The 22,734-nt window shown below is 38.0% G+C and overlaps 1 protein-coding gene across 3 annotated transcripts in view; it reads right to left on the reverse strand.

Annotated features, from left to right (window-relative positions):
* Positions 1–479: 479 nt before the first annotated feature.
* Positions 480–22,734, reverse strand: part of FZR1 (fizzy and cell division cycle 20 related 1) — a 37,375-nt gene continuing 15,120 nt past the window's right edge. Inside the window, exons 6-14 of one of the 3 annotated variants that reach the window (XM_044671360.1) lie at positions 18,758–18,941; positions 16,834–16,899; positions 15,846–15,948; positions 12,636–12,820; positions 10,067–10,300; positions 9,061–9,165; positions 5,259–5,356; positions 3,941–3,944; positions 480–872 (exon numbers count right to left, since the gene is read on the reverse strand). In XM_044671360.1, coding sequence (XP_044527295.1) covers positions 831–872; positions 3,941–3,944; positions 5,259–5,356; positions 9,061–9,165; positions 10,067–10,300; positions 12,636–12,820; positions 15,846–15,948; positions 16,834–16,899; positions 18,758–18,941 — 1,021 coding nt within the window. In that variant the 3' untranslated portion in view covers positions 480–830. The remainder of the gene's footprint in view (positions 873–3,940; positions 3,945–5,258; positions 5,357–9,060; positions 9,166–10,066; positions 10,301–12,635; positions 12,821–15,845; positions 15,949–16,833; positions 16,900–18,757; positions 18,942–22,734) is intronic. The other 2 variants (XM_044671352.1, XM_044671368.1) reach the window with 2 other exon arrangements.

The raw sequence follows: 22,734 nt of genomic DNA on the forward strand, positions 1-22,734 counted from the left end.
AAACCCACCAGGATGGATAAGCTATTTGATCTCATAGGTAGCCCGGTTTGGAGGCAACCTCTATTTGGTTACACTTTGTATATTTATTACCAAAGCAGGTGCAGGAAGAGTTTAAAATTATTAAAAAAAAAAAAGTATGTGGCATGCACTGGAGAACACATAATAACGGCATTTCACTCTCCTTCTGAATGATCACTCCTAGCTTTGGCACCTTCTGGGGGATTGGAAATTCCAAATTCCAGCTGTAAATCCCTTGAAAAGTTACTGTTTTCTAACTCCTGTTCCATTTTACATGAGAAAGTTTGGCCCCAAAGAGCCTTGACTTCTAAAGCAGTCCATTTAAACACAGGGGTATGGGGCTGCCATGACTTTAAGGTCACATACAGCCTGCCTCTCCCCTGACCTCCAGTCCCTATTTCCCCCAGAATACAATAATGACAAAAAAGGAAGTAAGCTTGTTCATCTCTTCCCAGGGATAATGGATCAGAAAAGGCGACCCTGTTCTCAAGTTGAGCTGGTCTTGGCCACACCAATCCTGTCTGGCGTGTGAAATGCAGATGCTGCCCAGTTTGTTTCTCTTCTGTTTGCCCTTTGTGAAGAACGGGCTCCTCTTAAGAGTTGAGTGGTTCCTCCCAACCTTGTCCCCTTTCCAAATACTGTTCAACAGAGTTCACAATCAGGTATTTAATAAGAATCTTGAAGGTTTCTCCAGGTCCACCTACCCACCCTACCCCTTTTCTCTTCCAGCTGATAACAGGGGTTCCATGCACATTGATTAGTGGTTTTTCCCTGTACAATGTAGTGTGGTCCTGGTGTTCAGGGTTGGGGAGTTACCGGATTCTAGTGAAGAGATTTAGGACAGATACAGATTCCTAAAAATAAAGAGAAGAAAAGGATGTTGAACAAATAACAATTAGCATTTGCTAAGCATCAACGAAATAAATTTGGGCTCAAGGTAAGAAGACTTCCAGACAAATGAGTTGCCCAACAATGTAAGGAGCTCGAGGTTATCAAGGAGAGATTAGAGTGAAATTCCTGTACTAGGGGAAAAAAGTTTGGGTATGAGAGGAGAATCATCTAAGAAATAGATTAGATGACCATCTCATGTCTTCTCCAGCATAAGGATTCAAGGATTTTATATACAGTGCTTGCTATTTTCTTAGGCCATTTTATATTTATAAATAAATTCCTTTAGACTTTAAAATCCTATGTACAGATATCTGTACAGTGCTTTCTAGGCTGTATGGCCTAAAATACCCCTTATTTCACATGATTTCCAGGAAGGTGGCAAAAACAGGCATTACCAAAAAAAAAAAAAAAAAAGTCTCCATCTCACAAATGAGAAAATGGAACCTGTAGAGAGGTGAAATGATTTACTAAATCAAAAGTCTTATCAAAGTTAGTGATAGATTTGGAATTGAAATCAAGAATGTTAAGCAGTAGTTAAGATTTTGGAGATTATCAAGACCATCCAAATAATGTTTCAATCCCTTAATTCAATCTCTTTCCACAATTTCTACACTAAACCCATCACAGACAGTATCACTCTATAATAGAGGAACCAATTTATTCAACAATAGTCAGAACTTTCGCTAGAGGAGATTTTTACTAATTAATCTGGAATATTTTTTCCATGGTTACATGATTCATGCTCTTTCCTTACCCTTTTCTCTCCCCCCTCCCTGAGCCGATGAACAATTCCACTGGGTGACACATGTATCAAGAGGAGATTTTTAGTTGGGGGAAGGTGTAAAAAGTAGAATGCTAGAATCTCAAAGCAGGAAAGGACATCATGAAACCATGTGATTCAACAGGTGAACTGTATAATAAGGGATCAGCTAGAGCAGTGATTCCCAAAGTGGAATCCCCAAGGTGGGTGCTGCAGCAATCCAGGGGAGCGGTGATGGCCACAGGTATATTTGGGGGCAGTGATAGTATGTGACAGGGGGTGCGCTAAGTAATATTTTTTCTGGAAAGAGGGCGGTAGGCCAAAAAAGTTTAGGAACCACTAAGCTAGCACAAAGGGAATGATTTTGAAGGAATGTATCCCTGATAGTCCAATCAACTACTAAAAATCAAATATAACTAAAACAGTAGGATACTTGAAAGGAGAGCCCTGGGCCTGATATCAGAAGATCTGAGTATGAATTCCACCTCTACAACTTAATAGCTGTGTAACCTTGGGCAAATAACAATCTCAGGATGTCTTAGTTTCTTCTTCTATAAAATGGAAGTTGGATTAGAAGAACTTTAAAACTCCTTTCTAGCTAACCTAGGAATAGTAACTAAACTTTGACTCAAGTGTCTGAGAGGGAGATCAGTGGCCTAAAATCTAGGACTTAAGGGGAAGTAGTTGGTATTCTTAACTTCAGGGATAAAGAAAGGGAAGAGTTTCCTTACTGTTTCCTAGATTTCTGCTCTTGGGGTTCCCATAGGACTCAGAAGTTGAAAACAAGTGTTGGAGAATGGGATTTTGTTTTCTGAACCATGTCTTAAAATAGAGCCCATGACAGGTTTGTGGATAGGATAGAGACACTTAGAAGTTCACAGAAGATAAAATTTCCATTTCCATTGTCTATAAACAAATGTATCAAGTATGGATAAGAAGCAAGACGAACTAGCTAATATAGCTGTGAGGAGGAAAATTTGATGTGATAATTACCAAGTAAGACCTGGTTGGAAGGGATCTAGGACCATAGTAAGGTGCTCTTTATTTAGAAAATAAATGATAGGTAAAGCGGTGTAAGTGGAATAGCACTATTGTACATTAAGAAGATATACTCAAAAAGAAAAGAAGATATATTCATGTGAGGAAAGCTAAAAACCAGAATAGGAAAGCAATGGTAGAAAACATCTGGGAGAAGATAAAGACAAGCAGAAACAAAAGGTACCCTGTCAATGTCAAAAAGCTACACTATAGGCAATCTAGACAGAAGGACGAAATATAAATAAGGAGCTTGAGAATTGGATTATAATGTAAGAGATATGATGTCATAGGGATAGAGGATTTAAACCATTTAGACATTTGCTAGAGCTCTTTCACGTGGACAAAAACAGAGAGGTTTTTTCTTGATTTCTTGATTTGCCTTATTGCTAATTTCATCCTTCAAAAGGTAGTGGAACAAACAAGGAGAAATTCTATTCTGAATCTGATTCTTATCAACAGAGAAGAACCAATTGCTTAAGCTATAAATGATGGGAGCCTTGGGAAGCAGTGATCACCCCACCTTGGAATTTGTGGTAGAAAAGCAGAAGAAAGTCAGGAAAAGTATGACATGCAACTGAGTTGGAGGAGAACAGAATTCAGAATATTCAGAGAAATGTGAGGTATAATCCCAAGGACTAAAGAACAGGGGAAGTCAGCCCAGGAAAGATGGGAACCTCTCAAGAATAAAATTCTTGCTGGAGGGGATATGGCAAAATTGAGACACTAATGTACTACTGGTGGTGTTGTGAACTGATCCAACCATTCTGAAGGGTGATTTGGAACTATGCCCAAAGAGTTTAAAACTGTGCATACCTTGTGATGCAGAAATATCACTACTAGCTCTGTATCCCAGAGAGATTTTTAAAAGGGGAAAGGGATATGTTTGTGCAAAAATATTTACAGCAGTTCTTTGTGAGGTGGCAATTGGAAACATCCCTCAGGCAATGTCCATCAATTGGGGAATGGCTAAAGAAGTTGCAGTACATGATTTAATAGACTACTATTGTGCTATAAGAAATGATGTGAAAGATAATTAAAAAAATAAATAAATAAACCCTTACCTTCCGTCTGGGAGTCAATACTGTGTATTGGCTCCAAGGCAGAAGAGTGGTAAGGGCTATGCAATAGGGGTGAAGTGACTTGCCCAGGGTCACATAGCTGGGAAGTGTCTGAGGCCAGATTTGAACCTAGGACCTCTCGTCTCTAGGCCTGGCTCTCAATCCACTGAACTACCCAGCTGCCCCCATGAAAGAAAATTTAAGAAAGGCTTGAAAGACTTACATGAACTAATGCAAAGTGAAGTGAACAGTATCAGAAGAATATTGTATACAGTAATAGCAATATTATATGATGAACATTTATGAATAACTTAGCTATTCTTAACAACATGGTGATCCAAGAAATTCCTCAAAGTCTCATGATGAAAAATGTCATTTGCCTCTAGAGAAAGAATTGATAGAATCTGAATGTAGACCAAAACATACTATATTTCACTTTACACCTTCACTTTTCTTTAGTTTGTTCAAATTTTCTTTCAAAAAAGGACTAAATAGGAAGATGTTTGACACTATTATACGTGTAAAATCTCTATCAGCTTGCCTGCTCTCTTGGGGAAAGGGGAGGAGAGGGAAGAAGGGAGAATTTGCTTCAAACATAAAGAAAATGAAGGTTAAAAAATGTTTTTCCCCATAATTGAGTTAAAAGATAAAATTTTAGTAAATGGCAAAAAAAAAAAAAAGAATGAAATAATTCTTTAGACAGAAATAATCATGAAGAAAAAATACAAATGAATTTTTAAAAAAACAAAAAAGGACAGCTAGGTGACTCAGAACTGTTCAAATTAGGAATGGGCTACAGTTCTCAAAGAAAACTAAGAAAAATGATTAAAGAGAAGTAGCAAAGGTGAGACAGAATTACTCCTTGGAGAAAACTGGGTGACATGTGATGACAGCAGACAAAGCGTCTCAATATTTATTTTGCTTATTTCATTTTCCAAGAAGAATGAATTTCAGAATTTAAAGAAAGTATTGCACAAAAATGGCTAATAAAAGAGTACTCAAAATAACTAAGGAGATAGGTGGTGGTTGTCCTTCATACTGAAAGAAGAACAAATGGACAAGTTTATTAAGCATTTACTTTACAAACAAAGAAACTAAAAAAAGAACGCTAAGAAAGATGATGTGCCCAAAGAATGCTAAGAAAGATGATGTGCCCTATAGCAGAACCAGAACTTGTTGCTCCAAGTCCAAAGTTTCTACCATACCACACTAGACTATAAGTAAGATATAGGTCTTTGCTTTTATAGAGTTCTGCCTAATAGAGGACACTCCTACATATCCTCCAGGTAGTGGACAGAGAATGTAAAAGTAATAGAAAGTTAAACAAATGAAGACACAATTATAGGACAGACAATATATACATTCAGACAGTATGAAAAGGGATGTAGGTAAGCCCAGACATAGCTTTTCATAGATGGATTCATCACTGGCTCTGGGACACTTTTGGGAGGGTCTGACAAGGAGAATACCTAGACCTTCCTATACCAAAATACTTTACCTTTGTTGAACGAGTTTTGCTAAAAACATTCCAAAATCTCAGAGTTTCATCTCCAGCACCAGTAACTATGGCCTCTCCATCGGGAGACATTGCCTGAAAGAGAAAAGGGAAAAATACATCAGTATCAATTTACTGACAAAAGTTACTCTCCTCCTGTCAAATATTAGATGTGGGTATTATTTCCCTCCATACAAACAATTCTTTTCTTTCAGGTTAGGTATAGGTATTTAAGCTGGTACCTAGTATTTAAGCTGAGTCATCATGGGCGAATTAACTCATATTACTATAGCTATAACTTTTTATTCCTATATTTTAATACTGAAACTTTAAAAGAAAATTATAGTTCATTTTACAATAGGTATATAGGCAACTTTCCCCCAATAGGTCTAAATCTCCTATAGTGAAGAAATGTCCTCCTCTTAAGGCCATTGTAGGTTCAGCTACCTGTCTTCAAGCAGGTGAACTTCTAAATTAGGAATGAAAGATTACAGATGAAAAAACTGTTCTATCAAGAGTTACTCAAGGCAACAGGTGAATTCTTTTGTTTCATTTAAATTGTTTAATGTCAAATAAATCTGAAGGCAAAAAGAAACATGGTTCTATTCCCCAGTCTCCCAAACATGGCATATCCCTTCAATATCCACATGAATTAATTATATAGCAAAGGAGGAAGTTGAAAGGGAGAAGGCAGAATACAGAGAAGGCTGTCTGATGTCTTAGTCCAGCACTTCTGACCAAGTCTGTTTCACTGAATCTTTATATTCAATATAGTTTGAAGAGGATTTTTTGTGAAAAATTGTTGATTGGTAGTATGGCAGAATGGGGATAGAGAGTTGGGAGTCAAGAAGACCTGAGTTCAAACCCAACCTCTGGCACTACTGAATGAACTGAGAGGAAAATCTTATACTGAGAATTTGCAAACACCTTCCCATGAACACGAACCACAGATCCTTTGATAATTGTGTAAAATTTGCATCTATGAAATCTACATATGAAGGCTACCTCAAAAAAAAAAAAAAAAAAAAAAGACACCAAGGTCTAGTGTAGTGATGGTGAACCTATGGCACATGTGTCAAAAAGGACACACAGAGCCCTCTCTGTGGGCACACCTGCAGTCGCCTGTCAGAGTTCATTACTAGAAAGCCCAAGGGACTCAGGTAGAGCTGTTCCCCTCCCCCTCTCCATGCACCTATGGACATTCCTCACTTCCCCCACCCCCCTACCCAGCAGCCCAATGGAAAAGCTTTCTCCCTTCCCTTGCTGGGGTAAAGTGCTTGGGAGGATTGGGGGGTAGAGGGAGCCACTGCTCACATGCTGCATGAGGGGGCAGCACAAATGGCAGCCTGTTGAGTCTGTGTTGAAGGTGATTCTGGTGGTGGGGCTGGAGAGGACCTAGGTTTCAGGAGAGCATAGCTCATAGTGTAGCCCATAGCTGGAGGGGAGCATAGTGCTGGGGTCACTTTCCTCCCCCTTCTCCACATGTACTTCTCATCACCTGTCCCTCTACCCATCAGCCCAGTGGGAATACTTCTTCCCTTCTGTCTGGGGTAGGAGTGGGGGTAGGGTTGTGTGTATGTGTATGGGGCATGGCACTCAATCTGGGGATGGGTCTGGCACTCCATCTCTATAAGATTTGCCATCACTGGCCTAGTGGATAGAGTTGGCCTTAGAACTAGCATCTCCAGGGTTTAAATTTTGCCTGACACTGGACAAATTCCTTAACTTCTCTGTTCTCAAAGACTATTCGTTGCAGAGAAGGATGTTTCAGGGAGTTCAGTAGGAGCTCCCCACCTTAAAGAAATCCCAGGTCCAAGTTCTATCCCTGTCCCTATGAAAAAATACTTAAGATTTTTTTCCTCATTATAAAAATAGACCTTTTTCATTCAATTTTGTGTCAAGATTTCCCTGGCCCTCATTTATCAAAAGAATATTCTATACCCCCAAGAAAAGTCACAGTAACAAAATCTCAAGAGCTGTATGAAACGTCACCCAATACAACATGCCTGAAACATGAAATGCCTTTTCTGTAATGTTTCCTAACATAATTGATACTGAGGACTTACCAAATATCTGTATGTGTGTTTGTTTTTTTTTCCTACCTGACCCAGCCTAGGTGTGGTGGGCAAGGGTCAGGGAAAAGGAAACAAGAATGGGAGGAATGGAACACAGGCAAGAACTTCTCCTCTTAAAGTTTTTTTTAAAAAGTAATATCCTTTGGAAGTCAAATTTCTGAAATCCAATAATAATATGCTATAGATTAATAGTTGGGAAAGACTATTATACAACATTTCCAACAAGTGGGCATCCTGTTTTTATTAGCACTCCCAGAAGAGGAAATTCATTATCCACCCAAGGTAGCCTATTTCATTGTTGGGCAGTGAGGAAGAAAGGAAACAAGCTTTTTATTAAGTGTCCACACTATGTGGCAGGCACTGTTTAAAGTACTTTATAAGTGCTTTTATATCATTTGATCCTCACAATAACCTCAAGAGGCAGGTGCTATTATTATCCTCACTTTACGGTTAAGGAAGCTGAGGCAGTAGAAGTTAAGTAACTTGCCACAGGTTACAAAGCTAAGTGTCCAAGAACAAATTTGCCTATAGATCTTCTTGACTTCAGGCCTAAGAGCTATCTATCATACCAGCTTGCTGCCTCTAACAGTTCTGCTGATTAGAGGTTTTCCTTACACTGCATCTAGCCAATTTCCCTTGTTGGTCTGAATTTTGCCTTTTGGGCCAAGCAACGGAAGTCTAGTCTTTCTTCCCCATGACAACTATTCAGAAATCTAAAGACAAGCTCTCATCAACTCCTGTCCATAGAACAGTCTCCTAGCTGGTCTGTTTCCCTCTAGGCATTCTCCTTTTTAAGTTATCCTGCATAAAGCTGCTAAAATTATCTTTCTGTGGTACAATTCTGACCATATTTCATATCTGTGCTCAAAAACCTTCAGTGACACCCCTTATGCCCTTACCTTTAGGATAAAATAGATAGTGGAAAGAGTGCTGAATCTATCTAGTCAAGAGTTCAAAATCTGCCTCAGAAACTTCTTATTCATTTATACTTATTTACCTTACTTATGTTAAGTGACTTACTTGGGCAAATCACTTAGGCTCTATTTGCCTCAGTTTCCCCATCTGTTAAATTAATAATAGCACCTACTTCCCAGGATTGTTGTGAGGATCAAATAAGGTATTTGTAAAGTGCTTTGCAAACCTTAAAGTGCTATATAAATGCTAGCAATCATCATTAAAATCCTTTAGCATAAAATTCTTAAATTCAAGACCCTTCACATTAGGCTTCTTCCTTCCTCTTTCTGGCCTTACTTCATCTTATCCCTTTTCAAATATTCCAGCCAAATCTGTCCCCAGAATTCATCAAGCTATCACTATACATTCATACAAACCACTCCATCCCCTTGCTTTGACTAGAAGGTATTCATTCTTTATCCCTGCCTTTTGGAATCATTATATCTTCTTTCAAGGTTGAGTTATACTAACCCTCTTATATATTAGTGTTCTTTCTCTCCTCAAATTTTCCTTCAGGGTCATATCTTCTGTCACCCTTGTTCCCCCCTGCCTTAGTCCCTAATTTGTATTATCCGTACTTGTTTTTAACCACTTCTTCCACTCCTTGTAATTTCCTTAACCAGAGGCTCTATTTGTTTTGCTTTTGTCTGCTTCACGCCTAGCACAGGGCAGATCTGCTTAATATTTTTTCAACAGAACTGAATCTGTATCAAGCCTTAAAACACTGTGTGACCAAATGAGTTTGGAAAACTCTGCTCTTTAGTGACTTACCAGATACAAAACTCGGTATGAATGCCCGGTCAATTTGGCTACTTGTGTCAGGGAAGGGTATTTCCAGACGAGGATCTGGTTTTGTGAGTATCCATGTGTGCTCACCTAAGAGGGAGGAGGAACACAAGAAATTTCAAAACAAATGTGGCAGATCCAAGGATGATCACTCTCCTACAGTATGACTAGCACCCAGGCTCTGGATATCACTCAGCATGGGAAGTATTGTTCTGGGTGGGGTCTATCATCTATACTACCCAATTTAATACTTCAGGGAACAGTTTAAACACTTCACATGTATTACTGATTTAAAGGCAATGACCATTAATTACATTTCTTTCCTTTCATTGTGCTAATAAATAAGCACATTGTAAGCTGGGAGATGACAATCCTTCTCAAGTGCCATCCAAGGTCTTAAGTGACTCATTCCTGTGAGAGCAGGAAGTAAAGAAAGAAGGTATGTGCCTGAATGCATATACTCAGAGGAAGTCCACAGACATGTGGTCAAGGGGACAGATGCAAAGAAATTAAGAGGTAAAAAGGGACTTTACAGGGTACCTAGTCCAACCTGTTATCTCAACAGGAAAAATCCTACAACATTCCCAACAAATGGCTGGCCAGCCTCTTGTGTACAAATCTTCAGTGATGGGGAACCCTCTACCTCTAGTTCCACTTTTTGAGAGTCCCAACTCTTAAGAGTTTTGGTTACATCAAGCCAAAATCTTTCTGCAACTTCTATTCCATTACTTCTAAGATCTGCCTAGATTCAACGTTCCTCTTGCCCACCCCCAATCCCTCAGTTTAGTTTTTTGGAATTCACATGTCTTGGGGAGTTAGGGAATGACAATAGAACAGGTTTTACTCCCTGCTCTTCCCCAATGTATCCAGATCTTTCCACAACCATCACTAACACAACAATAAGAAATATCCCATCGAGGTCTCTTTGGCACACACTCTATAAACCTGTGACAGTTGTTTAACAGACACTAGATGGCTGTCTGGCTCTTACTAGTTCATTGGCATGTTTGGACCAGGCCAGGTTGCACACTTGAGAACCAGTATCAATGCACTGCAGGGGCTGTCCTGTAAGTGTGTTCCAGAAGCGGATGCAACGGTCAGCTGTTCCGCCACCTGATGCTAATAGGCCATGCTGGTGGGGAGACCAGGCGATTGCTTTCACAGCTGCCAGATGTTCTGTGTACTGTTGGACAGGACTTAAACTGGAGTGATTCCAGACTAGAAGCTGGAGAAACAAGACAAAAGAGATGAAATCAATCTGAGTTTTCTGGAATATGAGACTAGTTATTTTGCAACAGTAAAGTGAATGATTCCTGAACCCCAACAACTAGACTGGTCTTTGGAAGTCATTTTGTCTTTTACATGTAGAGAAACCTCACCCAGCAAAGGAAATGACTTTCCTAAAGTCATTATGAACTGTGACTAGAACCATAGGTTCACAGGACTTGAGAAGGAGAAAGTCTTACAGATGATCTTGTTTAATCCTCTCAATTTACAGATGAGGGAGCTCAAATCCACAGAGGATAGGTCACATAAGTAGAAGAGAACAGAGGCAGGATTCTCACCAAGAGCCTCTGACTCCAAATCCATTCAGACTAGGTTTTCTTCTCATTGATTACTCCTAGGCCTTTCAAAAAATGCCTTATATGGTTTTATGGCCTGATTTTGTCAGGGAAGTCAGATTTCACATGTTAAAAAAATTGTAGGGAGAGAGAAATACTTAACTCAAAAGAAATAACCATTAATGGTAGAATTTCAGGTCTGGGTGAGAGGAGATTTTGGGAGGCAGGGCAGCCAAAATCACACCAACATTTGAGATCACTGATCAACCAACCAACCAACCAATCAACCAATAAGCATTCAGTTTAACATCCAAAATGTATCATGAGCTAGGGATAAAAAAAAGAAAAAAATGAAGCTGGCTCTGTCCTTAAGAAGCTTATATTTTATTTTAAGCCAGATGTACACATAAATAATATATATGAAATAAGTATAAAACCATAGGTATAAAACAACTTATAGAGAATGGCTTTAAATATAGAGGAATCTGTATTTGATTCCAGAAAAAATAAGGTACCACTAGAGCTTACTTGAATAGGAGAAAAATATAAACACCTGAGCTTTTTGTCACTATGTAGTTGGTCAAGGATGGATGGACTGGAGAAGAGAGAAACTCAATATGCAGGAAGGACAATTAGGAGGCTACAATACTTCAGGCAAGAGGGGTCTGACCTTAGAATGTGGGTATATCAGTACAGAGAAGGGGATGGATATGAGAGATGCTCTAAGACTGGCATTCTTTTCCTCATAGCTACATTCAAGAACTATGCCAAGCATTTTACAACTATGATCTTATTTGACTGTCACAACAACCCTTAGAAGTAGGTGCTATTATTCTTCCCACTTTACAAAGATGAAATGGAGACAATCACGGCTTAAGTGACTTGCACACAAGTCTTCTTAACTCTGGGCCCAGCACTCTATCCAATGCACCACCTTGCTGCATCATGTGAGATAAAGGAGAGTGAAGAGTTTAGGATGACTTCTGACATATCAAAGCTGGGTTAACTGGAAGGATAGTAGCACCCTCAAAAGAAATAGAGACATTTGGAAGAGAGGCAGGTGAAGCTGAAAGAAATTAGTTCTGTCTTTAACATGTGAAAACACTAATTACCATCATATACAGCTTGCTTTTCTTTTCACTGTTCTTAAATTTTATTGTTTAAAATTTTATTACTCTATTTTTTCTTCAATTTGACTATGATTTTTTAGGGCCAGGAGTCATAATAATAATATCACCTTCACACGTTACTTTTTTTTTTTAACCCTCACTTTCCATCTTAGAATCAGTACTAAGTGTTAGATTCAAAGCAGAATAATGGTAAGGACTAGGCAATGGGGATTAAGTGACTTGCCCAGGGTCACATAGCTAAGTGTCTGAGGTCATATTTGAACCCAGGACTTCTTGAGTCTAGGCCTGCTATCTATCCAATGAACTACTTAGCTATCCCCACAATTCACCTTAATATTGACAAAGTGCATTCCTCAGACAATCTGTTAGACAGGCAAATATTCTCATTCCCACTTTAAGGATGAAGAAAACAAGGCTCAGTTGGGTAAAGTAGTACCAACTATTCATGGTCCCATGGCTACTATGTGTCAAAGTCAGGATTCAAACCAAGGTCTGCTAACACTAAGTTCTGTGATTTTCCCGCTCTTACCACATACCCAATGGGTCTGGTACAGTGAAACTGGGAATACAACAGAAGTTCAATCAATTCTATACTGTATCACCTTTGAGAGGCAGGACATAACCTCCCCCAAACCCAAAGAAAGAGGAAAATCTAAAGCAGTTAATAAATTGCACCACAGCAGAGTTGAGACTATCTAGCAAAGACCAGAAATCCTATTAGACTATGAGGTCCTTGAGGAAGATACTGATTTTTTTTATCTCTGTATTCCTAGCATGAAGCAAGGACTTTGTAGATTGTAGATGTTTAATAATAATTGGTTAATTGAGACACAAGACTGTTAATGGAGGAGGATGAACAATTCCATACCTTATTATCATTTCCACCTGAAGCAAGAAGCTGGTGATCAGTGGACCACTTTAGTCCACACACCTCCTGCCGATGACCTTGCAGTCGCCTTTCAGTCTGCACTGGGGGTGTTCGAATATCTCTCTGGAGAATCATTCTATCTCTGCTCCCAGAAGAAAGCTGGTCTGCATTCCAGGCCAATGCACCTAAGAGAGAGAAACAATGATATGAGAAAGTGTACAAGATTACCTCTAGGAAGCCAAACAGAGGCATACACTTTTATAGAGAGGGGAGAAACTGTTCTATGAAGTCTTTTTCTTTGGAGAAGGCTAGAAGTACATAAACCCTTCGTAGGAAAGTGAAAAGAGTTGAAAATCTGTCTGAAAACCGCCAGACTAAAGAAATATTATGACTTCTAGAATCTCAAGACTAGAAAAAATATTGGAGGTCACCACCAAGTTAATTTGCCTGTCTTGATGGCTGAATCCTTTCTACATAAGTATTTATTAAATGACTGTTATGTGTCAAGCACTCTGTTAGGCAAAGGGGATATACAAATATAAACAATGAAAAGTCCTTGCCTTAGGAACTCAAAGTCTATAGCCAAGGGAGATTACCTATACATACATAAACATTTGCAAGGCTTCATTGTAGAAGGAACAACTGAGTTGAATATCTGAATGAATACTTCAAATGATAGAGAACTCACTTAAAAAAGTTTTATTTTATTTTTTTAATGAGCCTTCTTCTTTCTCTCCACCTTGCCCCCAACTCCAATGAGAATGAAGGAAGAAACAAAACTTTTGTATTCCTGTTACAAACATGTGTAGTTAAGCAAAACAGATTTCCACATTTGCCAAGTCCAAAAAAATAAATGCCTCATTCTATGCTCAAGACCATCTCTTTTATCAGGAGGCAGATAGCATGTTTCATCATGAGTCTTCTGTAATTGTAGCTGATCATTATACTAATCAGTTCCTAATTTTTTTAAAAATTGTTTGTCTTTATATTGTTTGTATAAATTTTGTTTTCCTGGTTCTGTTCACCTTCACTTTGTGTCAGTTCATACGTGTCTGAGGTTTCTTTGAGGGCCATCATTTCTTTACAGCATAGTTGTATACTATTACATTTATGTACCATACCCTGTTCAGCCATTGCCCAATTTACCCCTTCAGATCCCCATACTCTCCTATCTCAAAATGTTCTCTCTCCCTCTCTCTCCCCCCATATATATGTGTGTGTATATATTATTTTAATACTACTTAGGTCTAATCCCTCCTTGTAATTCCTTGCCCCTTTTCCTTTTAATTTCCATTTTCAGTGAAATGTACTTTTACACCCATGTCTGTGTGTATGTTTATATTCTTTCTTCTTCTGAACACTTTAGAGGAGAGTAAGGTTCAAATGCCATACATTCCCTCCCCACTAAAACTGTCTGGCTTCTTTGTGTATCAGTTTATCTGCAATTAATCAATCTTTTTCTTCCTTCTTTCTCGTAGAGCTTTGTTGAAATAAGATGCCCTTTTGTTCCTTCCTTCAGGAAATTTAGGCTAGACTCATGCTGCTGGATATTGATATTTTCCAATTTATGAATTCCCTACTTAAGTAATTCCCTGCCCCCTATCCCCTTGCAAATTCCTTCTGTTACTTTCTTCATTGATGTCCCTTGTTACTGTTCATCTTTCTACATGGCTCTGGTCTTTCATTAGAAATACCTGGACATCCTCTATCTATGTCACTAAAGGTCCATTTCTTACCTCTAGTATTATTAAACTCAATTTTGCTAGGTAATTAATTCTTGGCTGTAAGCCACCTTTGCCTTCTGGAATATTGTGTTCCAACTTCTCCCATTCTTTATAGTTGTAGTTGCTAAATCATGTGTAATTCTGTGTCTCTTTGATACTTGGAATTCTTTCTTTTTGGCTATTTGTAGTGTTTTTTTATTTGACCTGGAAATTCTAGATTTTAGCTAAAATGTTCCCGGAAGTTTTTATTTACAGGTTTCTTTCAGGGGGTAATGGGTGGATTACTACCACTGGTTCTAAGAGACTTTGTCAAGTTTTCTTTGTTGTTGTTGTTGTTGTTTTTTAAACTCTTACCTTCCGTCTTGGAGTCAATACTATGTATTGGCTAAAAGGCAGAGGGAGTGGTAAGGGAAGGCAATGGGAGTCAAGTGACTTGCCCAGGGTCACACAGCTGGGAAGTGTCTGAGGCCAGATTTGAACCTAGGACCTCTCGTCTCTAGGCGTGACTCTCAATCCACTGAGCTACCCAGCTGCCCCATCAAGTTTTCTTAAAATAGGTCTAGATCCTGATCATGAATTTAGGAAGTTCAATGATTTTCATATTTTCCCCCATAATTTGTTTTCTAAAGCAGATGCTTTGGGTAAAACTGTCTTATATTTTCTTCCATCTTTTCACATTTTTTACTTTGTTTTATTATTTCCTATTGTCTCATGGAGTCATTATCTTCTATATGATCCATTCTAATTTTCAGGGAGTTGGTTGCTTATTTAAGGTTTTATCCCTCTTGTACTAAGCTAATAATTTCCTTTTCAATTATTTCTTCCATAGCTCTCATTTCTTTTCCAATTTTTTCTTTAGTACTCTCTTCACTGACAAAATCCTTTTTAAACTCTTCTTCTTTTCTAGGAATTCTATAGTTGAATTTGTGCCCAAACTGTGTTTTTCTTTGAGGCTTGCTTGGAGATGTTTTATATTCAGTTTCTTCTTTTGGGTCTGTGCCTTGAGCATCCCTGTCACCACAACAGCTCTTTATGATGGGATTTGTTTGCCTTTATTTTTTTTTTACCAGTGTACTTTCTGACTTTGGAGCTGGGCTGTGTGCACTTAATTTCTATATATCTTCATCCCCAGTTTTCAGCTCCCTTTAATGTATTACCTTCTCTCATTAGAATATAAGCTCCCTGTGGACAGAGATTGTCTTTCTTTTTGCTTATATTTGAATTTATAAGCTCTTGGAAGTGCTTAGCATATAGTAAATGCTAAATAAGACAGTCTTTCCTTCCTCCTCATGGAGCTTTGGTGAATTAAAGAGTGAAGCCTTTTGTTTCTTCCTTCAGGAAATTTAGGCTAGGCTTACGCTGCTTGATATTAAAATGGATTCCATTTTACAGGGTGAAATCCCAGTTTAGATATTTAGGTAATCTTCCCCTGCCCTCCACTAGGCAAATACGAGTGCCTCCTTTTACCTTCTTTGTTGTTTCTTACCAACTCTGGCTGTGTGACCCTCTAGCATGGACAGTTTCTTCCCTGCAGCTGCATCCCAGATCTGTACAAAGCCTTTGTGTGTGCCAACTGCTACCAAGTTCCCCTAAATCAGCAAAAGACATACACACAGAATGACCTGAGAGGAAAGGGAAAAGAAAGATACAGAAAAAGGAGATCTCCCGAGAGCTTTCGTTTTCCCAATAATTTAATAAATGCTTTTCTAAAGTAAAAAACAAAACAACCCCCACAATTGTTATATCCTAGCAATAGGTTCACTTGGAAATGTAATCTTATGCTCATATAGTTTAGATAGTTCACACATGAGAAAATTGAGGCCAGCCTAGCGTTTAGCCCAAGGCCATAAAAAGGAAAAAAATGACAGACCAGGGATTCAAATCCAGGTCTTCTGATTTGAAATCCAATGTTCTTTTAATATTTTTATTAACATCACAAGGTTATTGTGGGCAAAGTGCTTTGTAAACTTTAAAGAGCTTACAGGACTTTTTTCTCACCTTATCATACCACTTCAGAGACTTTCTCTGTTAAACAAAGAAAATATTCTGGTTGTTGCTATTCTTAAAAATCCCATGCATGGGATGAATATAGCGGTTTAGTCAAAGTCATTCATTCTTAAGAATCTCAATAATTTTTGTTGTTAGAATAGATTATCAGTTGAGTATTGATCAAACTATTTCAGCCCTAATACATATCACAGTGCCTATTAAAAACACATTGTGGGGGCAGCTGGGTAGCTCAGTGGATTGAGAGCCAGGCCTAGAGACGGGAGGTCCTAGGTTCAAATCTGACCTCAGACACTTCCCAGCTGCATGACCCTGGGCAAGTCACTTGACCCCCATTGCCTACCCTTACCACTCTTCCACCTATAAGTCAATACACAGAGGTTAAGGGTTTAAAATTTAAAAAAAAATTAAAAATTAAAAATAAAATAAAAAATAAACAAATTAAAAAAAAAACACATTGTACTGACCCGTTCAGACCATCCTACGGAAGTCACAGAATCTCCTTCCACAGATAAATCACAGAGCCTGGTTACCTAGAAAAAAGTAAACATTAATAGTTAGTGCTCAGGTATATGTACATTCATTCTCCAATATCCAACTCAAGTCTTTTCTTCTTCATGCAGTTCTTAACCCCAATTATATCCACTGACCTTTTCTCTCCTCCCTAAGGGTACAGGTGGCTCCTGATGAGGGGTCTTTTTATGGTCCTTTGCACAGCAGGTTTACTTCTACTTCCAAAGCCTTTTCAACTCCATTTCCCCCCAACTGGAGTATTCTCAAGTCTTCTCTCCTATCTAAATATGATCCATCCATCAAGATTCAACTAAAGACCTACCTCTTCCATGAAGCCTTGTCTACAAATCCTCCATTCTACATTGATCTGTTTTATTAGAATTCCCATTACACTGTCATATCACACAATTTAGCATTTAATAGAGTTGACATTTAAGATTTACAAAATACTTTACATATATTATTTCACTTGATTGATTATTATTCTCATTTTTGCAGTTAAAGAAAATGTTAAATGTTAATGATTTGCTCTCAGTAATGTAGCCAGTATCATTTAGGCTGTGAACCCAGGCCTACTTCTCTAAGACCTGTGTTCTTTCTGTTATTACATTAGACAACCCCTAGGACTATAATACAGTGTAATAATTACAATTTAAATTATGAGGCTGTTAAATGAGCAGAGCACAGAGCCAGAGACCCACATCTGCCACACCTTAACCAAAGCAAATCTCAAGCTCCTAAAAAAGAGCCCTGCGGTGTGAGTTTCAGCCAAATTTATCTCCCAAGCCCCTGTTCATCAAATGAAGATGTACTTAAAAGGATGCTAGGAATTTAGCTCAGGTGTAGCAAATTTTCCACCTCCACAACAGACATAGAAGAGATTCAATAAAAGCAGAGTTGATTGATGGAGAAAGCTAGAAAGGATTATGGCCGCTACTCAGACTTAATTTGTCACCATGAACAATGAAGTTTACAGATCAGTCAGAGCACCCCCTATGGGCACCTGGGCTGGACACTTAGTCAGTTTGATAGACTGCCTTGGGTGAAGATTTTAGGATATTACAAAAGGTGCACACTTTGCAAAAAGATCAATGGAACCTCCAAGGTTCAAAATTAATAAAAAAATCTAATACTTAAAATATTTAAATTTGTAAACCATTAAGATTTTAAAAAATATTTAAAATAATTTGATTTAAAAGCTAGAATAGAAGAGGCAGTTCTGCAGAAAGGCTAGGATCCTAACAGACTCAATTTTTGTTTCTTGAGTATTTTTCTTATAAGCAAGCATTTTAAACTATATAATACTATAGGGCAAATTAGGAGTGTGCTTCATAAATCTTAAATTGCTATAAATATGTAAACTATGGACTTGCTTTTATCTTATGTCATCAGGTCTAAAAGGCTGTTCTAAAATCTCTCACACTGTAATAAAATATATGATATTAAGGTCCTTTCTAGCTCAAAACACTCTATGTTCTAAGATCCCTTTCAGCATTAAAGTACTATTATGCTCTGAGGTGTCTTCCATTTCAGCTAAGTTTTGTGTTTTATAGTCTCTTCTAGGATTTCTGATTTATATTCTATAAATGTTTATTGTTGCTTTATTATTGCTATTATGTCTCTCTTAGCTCTTTTAAAGCTAAGGATTTTGAAAGATTTTAAGGAATCTTTCAAAAATGATATTTTATACTGTATGACCTAAGGTCTTGCCCAGCTATAACTTGATGTGTTGAAATTCTACAGAGAACAGAAAATCATTCATTTGCTTAAAAAATGCATAAAAACCACTTCAGCATTTTTTGCTGAAGAAGAGAATTGTCTTAGCAGCATTCTTCTTGCTCACTGCCTCCACTCTTCCAAAAGGTTCATCATCCCTACCTGGCTTGTACATGCACTCCAGAGGTAAACACAAGTGCCCAGGCCAACACTTAGAACGTTGAGGGAAGACCAGTCCACTAGATTCAGGTAGAAGTCATCTTGGAGCTCAGGGGCATCAAGGACTTTGAAAGGGATTTTGGAAATTTTTCTGGTGGGTTTCCGTGGAGATCTTAATAACTTCTGGCTATTTACCAAAAAAATAAAAAGATATTTATATGTATCTACATGAAAAAAATTCATATTATACACCTGCCACTAGAAATAGTACCACCTTTCAATGATAAATGATTAATAAGGATTAAAGATGAAGAAAAACCCTTTCTTTTCAGTCTTTTCATAAATACAGAGAGGCAGGTCATTAATTAAAACACTTACTTAATGACTACTAATAAATTCAGTTCATAGGATAGAACTGAAAAAGGTCGCTAAAATAATTTACTCCAAATTCAGAGAAATGAGAAAAATGGTATGAAATGATAAAGCTTGGAAGAAAAGCAGAAACCAAAAAATAATAAATGTAATGATTACAATGAACTACATCTACATGAAAACATCACTAAAATGCTCCATTTGCCAATCACGGCCCCAAAGAACAGAGAAGAGAATAGTATATCATTCCTCTAGTAGAGAGGTAGGGGACTATAAATGTGAAATATTATATATTTTATCAGATGCAATCACTTCTTTGGTTTTTCATCATTTTTTTTTATTACAAAGGAACATTTAGTTGGGGAGGGGGAAATGATTAAAAAATTTTTTTTCATATTTAAGACACAAATCAAAGTTACTAATTGGGGCAAAAAATCTAATCTCCACTCCCTCATCATTTTACATTTTGAAAAAAAAAACAGCCAAGAAGGAAGTGAGTTGCTGAATATCACACTGGAAGTCAATGGCAGAGGAGGGATTCAAAGCTAGGTCTTCTGTCTCTGAATTTACAAATCGCTCTTTGCACTAAGATACTGCTACCCTTATAATTCAGTTCAATTTGTTTCAATAAGCATTTTATTAAAGTGCTCTTCAGAGCTTCATGGTGGGCAGGGATACAAATCTGATTCTTCTTCACCGTAGCATGGAGTGAACCTCAGTACTTGAAGGCAAGGCCAACAGAGTACAAATTCTATCAGGATCTAGAAATTTCAAAGATGTAATGTATAGTCTCACCAATGTTCTGTCCAATTTGGTAGGAAGAGTCCCATGACCAGTCAGGAAGTTGAACATAAGGTAAATAGCATAGCAACAACCCAAAAAATAAAAAAGATAAATGCAAAATGGTTCTCAGAACTCTGGGGCTCCTTTAGGCTTCTGTCGTTAGCAGCAGAAAAGCAAAAAAGAGTGCTCTAAGAATCCTTTTACAGCTTGTCTGTAAATTATCAGGTAACCACTGGTTCACTACAGATGTGAGATCTTTTGTCCAGTGACAAAAAAGATTAACATTTGATTGAAGAAAATGAACCCTGTCAGTGTTGATGTTCTCACTGTAAGTCAACTTAGAGGCATAAATGAGTTGCAGGTAGCTCATAAGATGACTCACAGGCTCTGTTCCAGCAGAGCAAGGGAAATATCAAACATTACACTTAATCATCGCAAGCAATCTACAAGAAAGAAGCACTGCGCTAAACTCTGGGAATACCAAGGCAAAAGAAAAACTATCCCTGTCTTTAAGGAACTTACATTCAAATGGGCAAGACAACATGAACTCACAGGGTGAGAAGTGGTTTTATATTTTAGGCATGGAAACTGCCCACTGTCAGGGAAAGGGCATGGAGAAAGGAGAAGGGAATGTTGTGGGGGAAGAACAGGAAGAAGGCAAGGCTGGCTAACCAAGGAATAATGGATAATCAGGTTGGAAAAGTAAAATGTGGCTATTAGGCTTTGAAAAGTATATAGTGGACAAGTAGATGGCTCAGTGGATAGAGCCAGGCATGGAAAAGGTAGATCAAATCTGGCTTCAGACACTTCCTAGCTGTGTGACCCAGCTCACCTCACTTTACCCCAATTGCCTATCCTTGCTGTTCTTCTGCATTGGAATTGATACTTAGTATTGATTCAAAGACAAAAAGTAAATAAAGTTTTTTTTAAATGTCTAGCACTCAAAATATATAATAACAAAAAGGAGATCGTGTTAATACTTATTAAAGGAGAAAAAGGTAAAGTAATTCTATAAATATTGGAGATTCTTCAAAGTCAACATATACTTTTATAATTCAACCTGCAGTTGAACCCTTCTATTATTGTCAATAAAACATTTATTAAGTTCCTATTACATGCCAGACACTATACTAGGTCCTGGCAAGGCACTTACATTCTAATGAGGGAGAAAACAAGCAAACAACTACATAAAAAAAGATATAGATAGAATAAATTGGAAATAATCAATAGAGGGAAGCGTAGATCAATTAGCATGAAGGAGAAATAGGAAAGGCTTCCAGTAGAAGATGGAATTTTTAGCTAGGATTTGAAGTAAGCCAGAAGGAGAAATTGGGAGAAAATATTCCAAATGTGAAGAACAGCCAAAAAAACCCACTTCCAGTTGGGAGATGGGAGTGTCTTTTTTTGAGGAACAATAAGGAAGCCACTGTTGCTGTATAGCAGAATATAAGAAGTCTAAAAAGTAGGAAGGTGCCAAGTTTTAAAGGGTTTTGAATGCCAAGCAGAGAATTTCTATTTGATCTTGGAGTTAACTGGAAACCACTGGAGCTGATTGAATGATATAGTCAGACGTGAGCTTTAGGAAAAATCACTTTAATAGCTGAGTGGAGAACAAATTGGAAGAAATTTGTAGCCTACCAGGTCACTGAAATAGTGCAGGAGCAAGGTGATGAGGGACCTGTAACACAGTGGTGGCAGAAGAGAGAAGGGAGCATATATGAGAGTATTGTGTAAATAAAAGCAATAAGCTTTGGCAAGAGATTGGAGAGGTGTGTGTGGGTATGTGGGTAAGCAAAGAGTTAAAAATCATAACTAGGTTTCAAGGTAACATGGGAGGAGGGTAGTACTACCTCAATTATAATAGGGGAATGGAGAAGATTTGGTAGAAGGAAAGACAATTCAGTTTTGGATGTGGTGGCACCATTTAAGATGTAGATGGGACATCCAGTTCAAGATATCTGGTGAGATGATGACGAGGTCAGCAGAAAGGTTAGAACTAGGTAAGTAGATCTGAGAATCATCAGCATAGAGATAACTGAATACATAGGAGCTGATGAGATCATCAAGTGAAATAGTTTAGAGAGAGAAGAGAAGGCTTAGGACAGAGCCTTACAGGATACCTACATGCAGATAGTGGGTGCTATCTGAAAGAAGATCCAGTAAAGAAGCCTGAAGAGTGTTCAGGTAATTAGGAAAACCCAGTGAGAACAGTCATGAAAAAATCTAGAGTATCAAAAAAGATGATCAATCAGAGTCAAAGACTGCAGATTGTCAAGAAGTGTGAGGACTGAGAAAAGGCCACTAGATTTAGTGATTAAGAGATAATAAGTAACTTTAGAAAGCACTTTAAATTGAATGATGAGGTCTGAAACCAGGCTGCAGTTATGAAGAGAGAAGAAAAGTAAAGGTACATACAGTAGATACATTTCTCAAGGAAATTAGCTACAAAAAAAAAAAAATGGGATATGATGGACCTCAGGACAACCATTCCTCAGCCTAAGAGACCAGAGGCAAATGACAACCCTCCCCTCAAAAAAACCCACCAATGAAATCGCTAAAAAAAACCTTCTATCTTCCACCTCCATTTTCTCTTTTATACAAAGAAAAAGGTGAGAAAGATAAACCTGGAGACCCCAGCTAGGCAACAGGAAGGCACAAAATGGTTACCAACAACATCCCACCCCTCAGGAACATCCAATGAAGTTAATCCAAGTAGCTCACCTTCTCCAGAGACAACCAATACAGGAAACTCCTTAATGCTTTATTCTCATGATTCCCCCACTAAAGTGGGGCTCAATGGTTACCTTTGCTGCCACTTCCTTCCC

The sequence above is a fragment of the Gracilinanus agilis genome, chromosome 1 (genome assembly GCF_016433145.1).
Source record: "Gracilinanus agilis isolate LMUSP501 chromosome 1, AgileGrace, whole genome shotgun sequence".
In the NCBI taxonomy this organism is placed as follows: domain Eukaryota; kingdom Metazoa; phylum Chordata; class Mammalia; order Didelphimorphia; family Didelphidae; genus Gracilinanus; species Gracilinanus agilis.